The following is a 13,654-nucleotide window of genomic DNA, read 5'->3' as shown; positions in this document are numbered from 1 at the left end:
TTTCACAGAATGAGCATGTATCCTCCCCTCACCACATTGTTGCTTCATTGTAAGCATTATCCATTTTGACAGCACTGAAATTAAAATGTATAGTAAACTACAAAGTGTTTTTAATTCAAAATACTCTACATTCTCAGGTTATATTTACATTAAGGTGGGACACCTGCTCTATTCTCCTACATTATTGTTAATGGGAAATTGTTCTTAGTAGCAGAATGTGACTAGCTGATATTCCTCATTTGTTCACTTTCACAATTCAGATGATGTGAGACTTACAGGTTGACCCGCTTCTCCATCATCTCCTTTGTCACCTGGTAAACCGTCAAGACCCTAAACAAAATACACAAATGGAAACATTCAACTTAATTCAAAATATGCAAGTAATACTTCTATGCAAAATGGGAAAATCAAGAGTGACACATAAAAAAAATGTTAAGTTTTCATCAATGTTATAATAACCTAAATATGATATCACAACATCAGGTTGATTGAAAGATAAATGTTGCACTTACAGCAGCACCAGGCTCACCGGGAGGACCAGGGTCTCCTGGGAAGCCGACAGGACCCTGCAGAGAGATTGAGACACCGAGACGACTGAGCTTGACTTAGATATTTGACATCACGTCAACAACAGCTCTGGTAGCAGACAGCTCGACTGAGAAATATGACACAGTGATGCTGTTGCTGACAGCTCTAATAATGCATAAGTCATGGCTGTGTGTGTCGGTGGAGCTGACATACAGGGTTACCCTTGGGACCATCATCTCCAGGGGGTCCGCGGCCACCGGGGGGTCCAGCAGCTCCTGGTGGGCCGGTTTCTCCCTTCTCACCAGTCTCTCCTCTTGGGCCCTGGGGAAAAATGAATCACAGACTTGTCAACACCACATAAGGGCAATCCATGACACTTTGACAATAGCATGCTAAACTAAGACACAAGACAAATGTGTTGTCAAATCTGTCACTCCAACGGGCATCAAAATGTACACCAAATGGGCTCTAAGACCTCTAAACAGGGCTCTGACAGCAGAAAAAAGAAACAAGAATTGAGCTTCAACTGTAGTTAACAGATAATTTGCTCTTGGGTTTCTAGATTACAGGATGCTTTGATTATACTGATTGGTCTATGTTTAAGGACTCTGCCTCAGACATTGATGAACTCACTGAGACTGTATGCAGTTATATCACATTTTGTGAAGATACTGTCATTCCTAAGAAGCTTGTTAAAAGTGTACCCTAATTACAAGCCATGGGTTACTTAAATCCCTGTAAAATGTGCTAGATAGAAAACATAGGACCTTCCTTAAAGGTAATGAGACAGAAAAAAGAAAGTCAGGGACAGAGATCGGAATGGAAATTAAGAGGGCCAAGTTCCAATATAAAATAAGTTAGAGGAAAATTAAGCAGCAACAATTTGAAGACAGCGCAGGACGGAACAAGGAAATTGACAGGCCAGCAAAAAACTGAAAACAAGCCAGTTAGCATTACAGTCTATGATAGCAACAAAGACCTAGCTGAAGCACTAAATATATTTTTAGTTAGGATTTGATACCCATGACTTTGCAGATGAACTTAGGGAAATATGCAAGGAGTCCTACGAAGTCAAACCAGATGATTGATGCTCATGATGTTAAAGCAGTATTTCAGAAAAATAAGACAAAAAAGAGCCCTGGGACGGATTGTATCACAGGAAGACTGCTTGAGTATTGCTCAGAACAGCTATGTGAAGTGTTCTGTTATATATTTACGATGTCTCTAGAGCAGCAAAGGGTTGAAGAGTTATGGAAGGAGCTCATTGTTGTCTCGGTAGCTAAAAGCGGAACCCCTAAAGAGCTGACTGTATAAACACCTGGCATGAGGACCAGGACCTTCTAGGTGTACCCATATTTTTGGATTTATCATCTGATTTTAATACTATCCAGCCACATGTTTTAGCTAGGAAATTGCTGATTTATTTTAATCTTGATGTAAATTTTGTGGGCTGGATTGTAGATTTTTTAACATAAGGGTCTCAGAGGGTGAGAGCGAATGGCTTTCTGTCAGAACGACTTCCACTGGCTGTACTTAGGGCTGTGTCCTGTCCCCTTTGCTGTACTTTCTTTACACCAGCGACTGTAGAAGTCATCATGGGAACAGGCATATCCTGAAATTCATCAGCCTGCTCCATAAAGATGAATCTGAGCATGGGCCAGTGGTAGATGAATTTGTCAAATGGTGTGATGAGAACTTTCTCCAATTAAATGCCACAAAGACCGAGGATATGGTCATTGATTTTAAAAGGAAATCATCCCACCCACTATCTCAGACCTTCTTCAAAGGAATTGGCATCGAATTTGTAGAACATTATAAATATCATGGAACAGTCATTGATAAAAACCTCGAGTTTGATGTCAGTTTTGATGTCGTCTGTAAGAAGGGACAGCAACTTTTGTAATTCCTTAGGAAGTTAAATTCTTATAATGTAGATAGGAAAATGATGTCTTTGTTTTACAAGTAATTTATTGAATCTGTTGGTATGGTAACCTGAACATCAAGGACAAAAACCACCTGAGCTACATTGTGAGGCTGACAATCTTTGACCAGCAAGTTCTCTGAGAGGCCAGGTCTTTATTAGACTGCACAAACCACCCCCTTCACTTTGAGTTTGAAACTCTTCCCTCAGGCTGTAGATTTAGAGTTCCCCAGTTCAAGTGCAATAGGAGTAAAAACTCCTTTATTTCCCGTGCAATAATCCTGCTAAATTTGCACATGTAATTTAGCATTTTAGAGATTGTTTTGTTGTATTATTGTGTTCTGTATATTGTATGCACAGGAAACATTTTTGTACTTTTTGTTTTTGTACTTTTGTTTTTGGTTTTGTACTTGTGCTGTTTTTTTTTTTTTATCTTGTGCCCCTAACTGCAAATCAAGTTTCCCATCTGGGATAATAAAGTGACTGAACTGAACTGAACTGGGTTTCTTTTTAAATTCATAATTTGTTCCATTAAATTATTACACTAAAACTCATCATTACAACATCATTTGAACTCTAGTAATAGCAGAAATAGTGTCTTAAAAGTGTTGGCTATGACTCAGAGCAGTTGAAGCATAATTACAAGCAGAGCCTCGTTAGTTGGCCCATTAGAGCAGAGAACCTCACTAGTCGATGCCAGCACAGCACCTCGGAAATTGACCTCGATGTGACGTGCAACACCAGGTCTATCTGTCACTGTAAACAGATACACGGCAGCAGACGGATACGTCAATACAACCTGATGGACTCAGACTCAAGGAGGGTGACTGGTCTGTACCCATAACTACACATCCAATGTCTACTACTTAGCCTGAATTGATGGCACTGCTCTGATCTGAGATACTCAACATCAGCATGCCTACTGTGAATACTTTATCTTGATTTATACCATTTAAAAGTAAACATCAGTGAGGTTATTGTGGGCAAACACAGTATGCTGCATTATGAAACTGATGTGGATCAGTGCAGGTGATGTCCATGTGAATCAGTGTTAAATGAGTTATGAAAAAGGGAACTGCCTGTCAAAACATATTTCCGAAATGTCAAATGACAAAATGTTACTGTAAACAAACTGCATGCTGTTGTGATACTTTATCACACAAAATAACTCATAGAATATTATGACTTTTGCTCTTGCAGCAACCCAGTACAGGAGGTTAGATTAATGACACCATCGCAGCGAGGGTGTCCAAATGCAACTGAGCTAATTATCTGCTGACAAGCCCTCAGGTTGCTAGCATTGCTACACATCAGCCTACAGTAATATGGAGGCAAAGTTTAAACAGTCACAGTTAACCAAAGGATGAATAGCACACAAGTATACACTGCTGGTTTGTGTTCATGCTACTTGCTATGTATATTCATACATGGTTTACACATGTATGAATGGTCAGTGCTTTTGTTTTTCTGAATAAAAATGCAATCTGAAATTTGATCTGGCATGTTACTGTACTTACTCCGATACCAGGCTCTCCCGGTGGTCCTGGGTTGCCAGCCTCGCCGTTTTCTCCCTGTATGACAGTGAAAATGTAGATTAATATATGAAAATATAGATTATCATACTGATAGTAAACAAACCCCAACTCTGGTTCTGGTTTGCAATGTATCTTCTACTTTCATTTAAAATACACAAACCTTTTAAAGCTATATGTAGTAGTACAAAATTATAGTGTCCCTCAGAGGCAGACAGAGAAACTACTTCTGGGACAAAACATACCAAAGAAAAGTAATGGAAGTATTTTTGGAAGCTGAAAGAACTTATCAAGTATATACAAAATGATATGGATTTGTACCTTCTCACCAACGCCTCCCATTGCACCAATACCACCTGGAGGACCTTGAGCTCCCTGTAGACAAATCACAGAGTCATCAGTTAGGGACTATCCAATCAAAAAATGTAATGTTGACCATACTGAGCAATACTGAAGCCTTGTCAAACAGAAAAGAGTGAAAACAAACAATTACACTTACATTGGCTCCACTAGAACCCTGAGGACCTCTGGGGCCAGCAGGACCAGGTGGACCCTGTCGACAGACATAGAAGTTATGTTCAGTATAGTGCAGTGTTACAGGCTTTCTTAACACCTTGCAGGGAGCAAATTAAATGAACGATGCACTTTTAACTATAAAAAATACATTGTAAATATTCACCAACTGCTATCATGTTGATTTCACCTGTGTATGACAGTACAGCACAGAATATGTTTGATCATATGGGAGGTAAGAAAATCAGTCCCCCATACAAAATTTGGACGTAATACTCATTTCTGCAAACTATTGTACTCGCCTCTAAGTGCTATATTGAGAACACTTTTGTTGTAGTCTAACTATAGTGAAAATTTTCTGAATTATTGTAGAAAAAACAAAAAAAGGTTTCACTAGCTAAAATGTTTGTGTCAATAAATCATCCAAAGACTTCAAATATATCTGCCAAGTGGCTGGTGGAGTTGCCAAACTAAACCACCAGCTAAAACTTCAGAACAATCAGCACAATTTCCCACCTCACTGGCTTGTACGTGAAAACAATGTGAATCACTGTAACACAGAAAAGTCACAGAGAGAGCTACACTCACCATTGCTCCGACATCTCCATTCTCTCCCTTCTCACCAGGAGGGCCGGGCAAACCCTAGGAAGAAGGAAAATATTCTTTAGAACAAAGAAAAAGGTCATGTGAGGCACCACATGAGACAAAACTGCGCATTAGAAAATATACTGACAGGAGCATTAATACATTTTTGCTGCTCATTAACAGGTACTTTCGGATGATGTGTATTGAATAGTGGGCTTTAGGATGTGATGTGATGGAGAATGCATTAATACAACCAGAACCCCTGAGTGTAAACACACAATTAGTCAAAAAGGATGCCTATTGTAATTAAAGGGTATGGGAGGCTTGGGTATAATCAGCCTGTGTAAATTACAGGATGGAAGCTCCATCCATCTACGTCCACCGTAAAGTGGAAACAAAGGGGACAGCGCAGGCAGTGCGTATTATCCAGTTCTGGGATTCAATCATGCTTGACTAAAACAGTCTGAATACAACTTGGGAAGGTCTATCTGCAATGAAAATGAAGGAGCTCTCACTCACTATTGTTGCTTATTGTCTATCTGCATAATTGCCGTTATTATTTGTTGTGTTAGTTAAACTTGGATGATGGAGCATGCATAATCAATAGGTGGGTGGAAAGCGGCGGTAATGATAAGTTACCGTAAAGCCAAAATGACACGAATATCGATCATTGCAATCACATATGTGTAGTTTCAGCCCATTTCATTGATTTACTGTACCTTTGCAAAGGCAGAGAAGGCTAATTTATAACAGATCCTGTCTGGGACTTAAGCATGAGGGTAGTAAGAATGGAAAATAAAGCAACTTTTTTCATAAATAATGTTTGGATGTGACAGGCTCTTGATGAATGATGAGCTTGTTAGGCTTGTTTGTAAAATCTAATGGATTAGAAGGCTGTAAAGAAGAGGTGTATTATGAATAGCATTAACATATGGCACATAAACACACACAACTACTCTTCGGCACACATATCTGAGCAAATCAATAAATGTTTACTTATGATTAGGCATTTCCCTCTACCTTTCCACACTAGACTTGAACTATAAGGGCACTCTGGTGTAATCAAATCTGACATTTACTCTCCTCTATGTCCACATCTTAACCTCTTAATCGGAGGAATTCATCCACTCAGTGAGGACTCCAATATTCTACGGCAAACACAGCCCCAAATGATGGGAGACTTTCAAACCGAAGCCATTCATTCCCCATAGTCAAAAATCATTAATGCTACAGATAATTGCATTGAAGAGCTGAGCTCGCAGTGACTGCTGCCATCTATTGAAGGGCAGCTTAGCCAAACATAATTAAAAGAGTGGAGATGGAGTGCATTATGCCCAATTAAAAGCCAATTGCACTTAATAACAACGTTATCTGGCCCTATTGACCAGCGGGGCTTCGCGCTAATTTCATCCTCAGTGAGTCCTTGGATAATTGACTTTGAGATATTCTAAAGTGTGCCGTTTCTTTATTCATTGCCACCAAAGCAAGTTTATTCAACTTCAGCTTATTGGCCTAAATGATCCAATGCTTTGCCCTTTTGCTCCTCTTTCACTCTGTTGCAGTTTTGAATCAAAGAAAGTTGAATAGAGCAAAGTAGAGAGCGATAGTAGAAAAGCTTAGACTTAATCTTAGTGTTACATCCTTATTGGACAAATTTTCTTTATGCCAAAGATCTGGTAAAAACAAACATACAAACATACGATTAGTATGTTGTAACTCCTACTGAACACCAACAATAATAGCACTGTAAATATTAAAACATAGCGTAGAAGTAGCACAAGAAGGGGTCATCAAGTCAGTGAACTGACTCAGTAATGTCAGGTACACAGAAAATTCTACCTAAACTTTGCTAACATTAGCAAATATAAGCCACCATAAGCTGCTGGTCGTACCAGAACAAGAAAGGTTGCATCATTGAATCCCATTAGTGCACTGAATAATTGTATAAATTATCATTTAAACTTTTCATTTGTAAGATGAAGAATGTGTTATTTCTTCTTTCAGAGATACACAATCACATTTAAATGAGAAAAATGCTTGCTATTCTCTGTGCATGATTTCAAGAAAAACGTTTGCATGAATTGATTAACCAATAAAAATTAAAAATAAGATAAATAGCTGCAGACCAACGTGTGTTAAGGAGGAAAATAAAACTGCTGGTCATTTATCAATAAAATATTACACAAAGCAATTTTGTCCAGTCATGTGTCCAAGCAGCCTTGAACAAATCACTGACTGCCTGACTGATTCAGAGGTGCCCATCTGCTCTAAATGCATATGTGTATTGTAATATGTGTATTATGTGACATATTTGCAAAGGATAAATGCATATGTACTATAGATGGATGAAAATACCTACACAAATACAGGCTACCAAAGCAGCTGGTCTCTTATTTAGACCTGGGAGCACTGCAGGGGAGAGGTTTACTGCATGATAATGATGTACTCTGAGTGGAAAACCAATGGCAGTCTCCCCCAACCATTAACACCACGGCAAAATGCCAAATGCAAAATGTTAGCAATGGTGATGGATTTTTAGCACTGTCTATGCTAAGGAAAAGTCCTTGAGGGGAAAAAAGCATTATTTGCCCAGGAGCAATACAAAGTGTTATTAGGAGCTGAGGCTGCATTAATAAATTATGTTCTGTTTTGATGTAATGTAAATGATGAAAGGAGAGATGAAATGTTGTCGTTTTAAGGGGTGTGGAGGAACTAATTCTGCTCCGGCTGGCTTTGACAGAGGAAAAGTGATGTGTATACCTATGAGGCTGCGTTCAACATGATCAGATTGTCATGTGTTCAGAGAATGGAAGAAAGAGAATCAACACGTGCATCTGTAGGCATCTGTGCAAAGTGTGTGTGTGTGTGCAGATTTGGTATAAACTTACCTGCAGTCCTATGGGTCCTGGTAGACCAGGGAATCCTCTGGGTCCTTCATCTCCTTTCTGGCCAAACATACCCTGCTGTCCTCTTGGTCCAGGCTCACCGTCGCTACCCTGTGGGAGGTCAAAGTTCATTAAATCCAAACATCTTCATTCTGATCCCCATTAACCGGAGCTTCAGTGAACGCTTGTCCACAAACATTCATATCTACGTGGATTTTCTCTTATGGGATTTCTTTACCCTCTTAATCCTTTTCAAGGTTATGGAGTATATCCAGGCTCATATGGTAGACGGTGGGTCGATGCCCATATTCAAACACAGATTAGGATGGACGGTTACCTTAAAGCTTTTTCTGAAGGTCATTTTATGGCAATTCATCCATCCATCAATTCACTACACCCACATATTTGCGCTCAGGGTCATGAGGGGCTGGAGCTTTTCCCAGCATGCACCCCGAATAGGTCAACAATGTATTTCAAGGCTAACTCATAAGCAGATATTCACAGGCCATTTAGAGTTTTGGCACATTTCACTGTGTAGTGATAACAGAGTTCAGAGTCGATGTGAAAGTCTTTTGAATGGGACAGCACTTTGAGCATTCAGAGGAAAAATTTATGGAAGACATTTAAACTAAAAACCGAAAAGGATCAAGGGTGAGATTACATCCATTTTTATCACGGAGCAACAGTTTTAGCCACTGAGCCACATACTGCTGGGCTACCCGGGAAAATAGCAGCCTGTCTACCAAAGCTTCTCATCTGGAAACATAAGCTACAGTACAGTATAGCCACAGGGTTATGGTAAACAGTGTATGTGAAAGATGCTGACTTCATCTGTGAAGTCAGATGTGCACAGGGCAACAGAGGATAGAAAGGGGAGACTACAGGGAAGCAGTGAAGTGCTGACAAACTGTGAGTTTTCAGTTCAAACGCATGTCAGCACTTGAAAGTGCTTGTGGAGCTCTGGCTAAGCCCTGGGACATGAAGGCAGCCTCGGGCGCTCGTACTAAATGCAAAACAGTTTAGAGGGAAATGTTAGGTGATTACAGGTAGCGTGAGTACAGATTTGGACTGAAGACTCTTTGACAAGGTGGGCTAAAGTTTAGAAGGACTTATACGTAAAAAAGTCACAAATCTGAATGCCCAAACTGCTGCTTTGGGAAATCAGCATCAGTGATGTGATTTGATGTAGAGTGCTTGAATTTAGCTCCCGCATAATTTGTCATCCAAAGTAAATGCTCAGAATGTAAGACTATAATCTCCAGAAATGACTGATCTTATTCTAAAAATTTTCACATATTCTGAAATACTGAAATAAATCTCTAAGAGAGAAGCAATTGCAAAAATGTGTGCATTCAACTCATGCTGAAGCTGAAGCTTCTGTCAGGGCTTTAAAGGAACAGTTTTTGGAAACTCTGTTAGGAAATATGCTTATTTCCTGTCTTGTCAAGAGAAAATTGATACCACCCTAATGTCCGTATGGTAAATATGAAACTACAGCCAGCGGCAATTTAGCTTAGCTTAGCACAAAGAGTGGACACAGGAAGAAAACAGCTATCCTGACTTTCTCTCAAGGAAAAAAAAAAGCCTACCAACTAGTACCTGCACAAAAAGTGTAGTGTCACACATTGTGGTTTCAGGTAAGGTTATGTGCTGATCTATTTCTTGGCTAGGTGCTGTAACTTCCTGGAGTCTTTGCTGCTTGTCTGGCAACCTCACAGTAATAACAAGACTCCAGGTACATGGATTGACCTTTTTACTTTTTCTCCTGTGTCTAGTCTTTGTGCTAAGCTAAGCTAATCTGCTGCTGGCTGTAGATGCATATTTACTGTACAGGCATGAGAGTGGTATTGATTTTCTCATCCAACGCTTGGCAAAAAAGCAAATATGTGTATTTCCTGAAATGTTAAACTATTCATTTAATCATTATAAGTCAATGTAGAGCACTAAATATGCTATAAACAACTGTGAGTCTTTAGTTTGAGACTTGAGAATTTTTGTATGGGCCCATCTGAAATATACATATAGCTGATGTAACTGAATGAGATAAGATTTAGCAAAGGCACTTGTATTTTATTGTACCTATGGGGATGAGAGATGCCTTAAGGCACCACACAGGCAGGTGTAAGTTATAAGTCACCTGAAGTGTATTTTGTTCAGATTGACCACTAAACAAATGTAAGTGGCAATTTCAGGATTTTTCTTTGCCAGATTTCATATTTTAAAAAGTTCTTCACGGTCTTCTTATTAGATATTACTAAACACAAAAACACATTTGACTTGTAGAGGGGATGTGTACCACATCCTGATGAAGCTCAACAGTGCTGCTATAGAGTGCTTCATTCCAACAGTTTGCATCTTGAAGACAATAGCACTGGTGACTGAGCTGTTGTAAACATCGTTAAGCCTTAGTTGAAAAGGAAATTGGATCATTCATTTCCCCTACAAACACCAGCAATTTTCCTGCATTTAGAGGTGGGGTAGATATAGTCAAAATTGATAACAGCATTAGGACGTTCAATAATAAAGAGAAAGCAGACAATGTTGAAACTACACAGCATGACTCAGAACTCTGTTATGAAGGTATGAATACACATGAGCAGACTGACTCACCAGGACAAACAACTGTTAAATAATTTGTTATTCAGCTTGGGTGCACTACCTGCTCACGGCAATCCGTCTCACCAGGTCTATTCTAGCCCCCACGGAGCCCTGCAGATGCTGAATTTTTGCTAGAATGGTTGTTAAGGCCTGATAATTTACAGCAATGAGCTGTTAGTTGCCCTCAGGCCATCAGCTATTGTAGAAACAGGACTTTTCCTGTTGTGTTAATGAGATGGATGAGTAGAGGCTGGTCCGCAGCATACAAGGCAGTATTTTCAGCTATGTCTGGTGCCATATGAGGTAAGACATGGAAATGATTGGTGAGTCGGCATATTATTGTGGGTTGTGAGACAGTTTTGAAACTGGAGGGCCACAAGTTTAATCCTATATGTGAATGGCAATGCAATACAAACTCTTAATTGCACTAATTGATTTTTTTTGTAATAGTCATGTAACTCATGGCTGGTTGTTAAAAAACTGTCTACTAAAGAACAGGGTGTTAACAGCTGTGATGACATAACTCATTGTGGGGTCCCCTAATACTAATATGTTGCCTCAAGTAAAAGTCGCAATTAAAATAAAATTTGTGTAACATTACAATGATAAAAGGATGGGGATTTTAAGATGAATGGGGACTGCAGCCAAAGGTATTTGGACTGCAGAGGCGGCACTATAAAGTAATACTACTTGCATAATTTGTCCCTGACCTGGCTGGAGGAAGTACTTCATTTCTGTCAATCTGGGGAATAAAATGTTTTCTTAAATCAGGGTTCCTCGTTGTCTCCAACTGTGCACCATTAAGAGCCAAGTCTTCCAATCTAGCTCATTTAACTGATTATCACACCATTTGCCAGACAGGGTGAAGTAAAAATAAATCAGTGAAAATCTGCATCGAGTGCACATTTCTCTTAATGGAACATGGTTGGAAACTATTGGATAACAGGTGGCAGTCTGTAGAACCAGACATTTATGATATAAAGATCTTCCCACACACTTTCAGTCCTTTTCCAATTTCTGTTTTGAAGAATCACTGTCTTAATGAGGCCTTGAATTGGTGTAAATATTTCAAACTTGGTTTGTTATTTCATTGTTCTGACCCACAACAATGGTAACCAGGTAACCAGGGGCCAGCTAACATTAGGAGAACACACACAATTTAAGGCATCTGAAATGTTGAAAACAGAATTTTTAAAAATTCAATATCCGACAAATCAATGTTGGATACCTTTTTTAAAAGGTGAAATAATAGTTGGAGGAAATATTGGTGTACAAGGGGGTCATTTGCGGGACTCTTTTCATTTCATGTTTTATTCCTCAGTATAACCATTAATAAAAGTGGGCTGAGAGTGTATGATTATACGTCAAGGATGGCCAGAGGAAGTGATACTCACAGCTGGACCAGGAGCTCCGACCACACCCTGAAGACCGCTTGGGCCTGGTGGACCCTGAAAGTACAGGGAACAAAGAGATATGCAGTCTGAGACAAGAAATACCTGCAGTTTCCATTTACACGAGGGAACAATAGAAGTTAATGAAATCAATTGCATGCTGAGGCATCCTCATACAGACTGTCTAAATGGAGGAATGCCATTTATATAGGCAAGGAAAATACGTTGCAATATTTAATTCAATTATTTCACATTGACCCAATTATGTCTGTGATGACTGAAACCAAAGTCCATTGAAATATAAATGTTATAGACAATATAGAGAACAGACATTTTTATTAAAAGTAATCATTTAAGAAACATAACAACACTTCAGTTAATATTTTATATTCTGCAGATTGTTAAGGGCAAGATAACCTTAGACGAGTCAATGCCAACAAATAACCTGTGTTCTTTGATTTATTCAGTTAATTTGAGAATTCAGTGTTCTTTGCTTAATTTGTAAGGATAATTATGTAAAACCCATTGCCTTATGCAAAAAGAGATACATTTGAAGTAACAGAGAAAGAAAACAAAGACTTACAAGTTCACCCTTGTCTCCTTTGCTTCCCTTCTGTCCAGGTCCGCCAACCTCTCCCTGTGGTGCAATACATACAGCAGAGCTCACATCTCTCATCTCCATCTTAAAACATTTAGTCAAAGTCCAATATCTTAAAGTGTCACATTTGCCACGATCGAGCAGTAAATATTTCTCAAGAGATTCTAATTTGATTGGCCCAAAAGGACCTTGGGCGGGTGTTTGCTATTAATTGATTGGCTCCCTGTCTATCCCCATCGGCACTATGATTGACTAAATGATGTGATAGGAGACATGACTGAGATCGGAGAGGTGTTGTAATGTTTTAATGCACCCAGTGTGTACTTATTTAGTTTACTGAGTGCAACAATCCACTGTACCACTAATAATATCTTCTGTCATTGCAGGCTTGAGGCCAAACAGAGTAACTGAAAAAGAACCTTGTTTGTTTATATGTTTTAAATACTGTGTTTTCTATATATATATGCTGATTATTATGACATGCCTGTTTGTATGACATTGGAATACATGTTTTTTTGTGACAACAATGCAGCAGCCTGAAATAGCCGTGGTCTGTCATAAGTAATTACAATGATAGTACAGACACACTAAAGACCAAATGCAGTATTATGCATGCTTTTGTTGTGTTTGAACAGTATGTCATTCTCCGAGGTAGATATTTAGATAGATTTACCCACCTTGTCACCGTCCTCTCCAGGGGGACCCTGAGGACCAGCGGGGCCAGGAAGACCAACAGGACCTTGAATGCCATCACGGCCTGCGGGACCCATGGGACCTTTCTCTCCCTAAACACAACACGGATCACAGTCATCAGGAAGTGTTGCTTCACTGGCAATCAAATCATTCTTTTCCTCAAACTTTACAATACTCACAGGAGCTCCCTTTTCTCCAGCAGGGCCGGGTGGTCCTTGGGGGCCATTGCGTCCTGTCAGACCAATGGGACCACCAGGGCCGGCAGCACCTCTTTCTCCAGGAGAACCCTGTCACCAATGAACAAAGACCTATTAGTCATTCCTGCATTATGTGGTACTAACCAGAAAAGTCAATTTTTTACAGAAAAATGTGTGACAGCCACAGAGAGTGTGCTTGAATCAACTTAAAAA

At 39.4% G+C, this 13,654-nt stretch overlaps 1 protein-coding gene across 3 annotated transcripts in view; it reads right to left on the bottom strand.

The window, feature by feature from the left end:
* Positions 1–13,654, bottom strand: part of LOC122994143 (collagen alpha-1(XI) chain-like) — an 89,032-nt gene that overhangs the window by 14,041 nt on the left and 61,337 nt on the right. For all 3 annotated transcript variants that reach the window (XM_044368678.1, XM_044368680.1, XM_044368679.1), the window contains 12 exons: positions 13,424–13,531; positions 13,229–13,336; positions 12,537–12,590; positions 11,957–12,010; positions 7,968–8,075; positions 5,083–5,136; positions 4,481–4,534; positions 4,303–4,356; positions 3,967–4,020; positions 742–849; positions 513–566; positions 277–330 (listed from right to left, as the gene is read on the bottom strand). In XM_044368678.1, the coding sequence (XP_044224613.1) occupies positions 277–330; positions 513–566; positions 742–849; positions 3,967–4,020; positions 4,303–4,356; positions 4,481–4,534; positions 5,083–5,136; positions 7,968–8,075; positions 11,957–12,010; positions 12,537–12,590; positions 13,229–13,336; positions 13,424–13,531 (864 nt within the window). The remainder of the gene's footprint in view (positions 1–276; positions 331–512; positions 567–741; positions 850–3,966; positions 4,021–4,302; positions 4,357–4,480; positions 4,535–5,082; positions 5,137–7,967; positions 8,076–11,956; positions 12,011–12,536; positions 12,591–13,228; positions 13,337–13,423; positions 13,532–13,654) is intronic.

Source organism: Thunnus albacares, chromosome 12 (assembly GCF_914725855.1).
Source record: "Thunnus albacares chromosome 12, fThuAlb1.1, whole genome shotgun sequence".
Lineage (NCBI taxonomy): Eukaryota > Metazoa > Chordata > Actinopteri > Scombriformes > Scombridae > Thunnus > Thunnus albacares.
The sequence above is the reverse complement of the archived record's forward strand: the minus strand, read 5'-3'. Positions and strand labels throughout refer to the sequence as shown.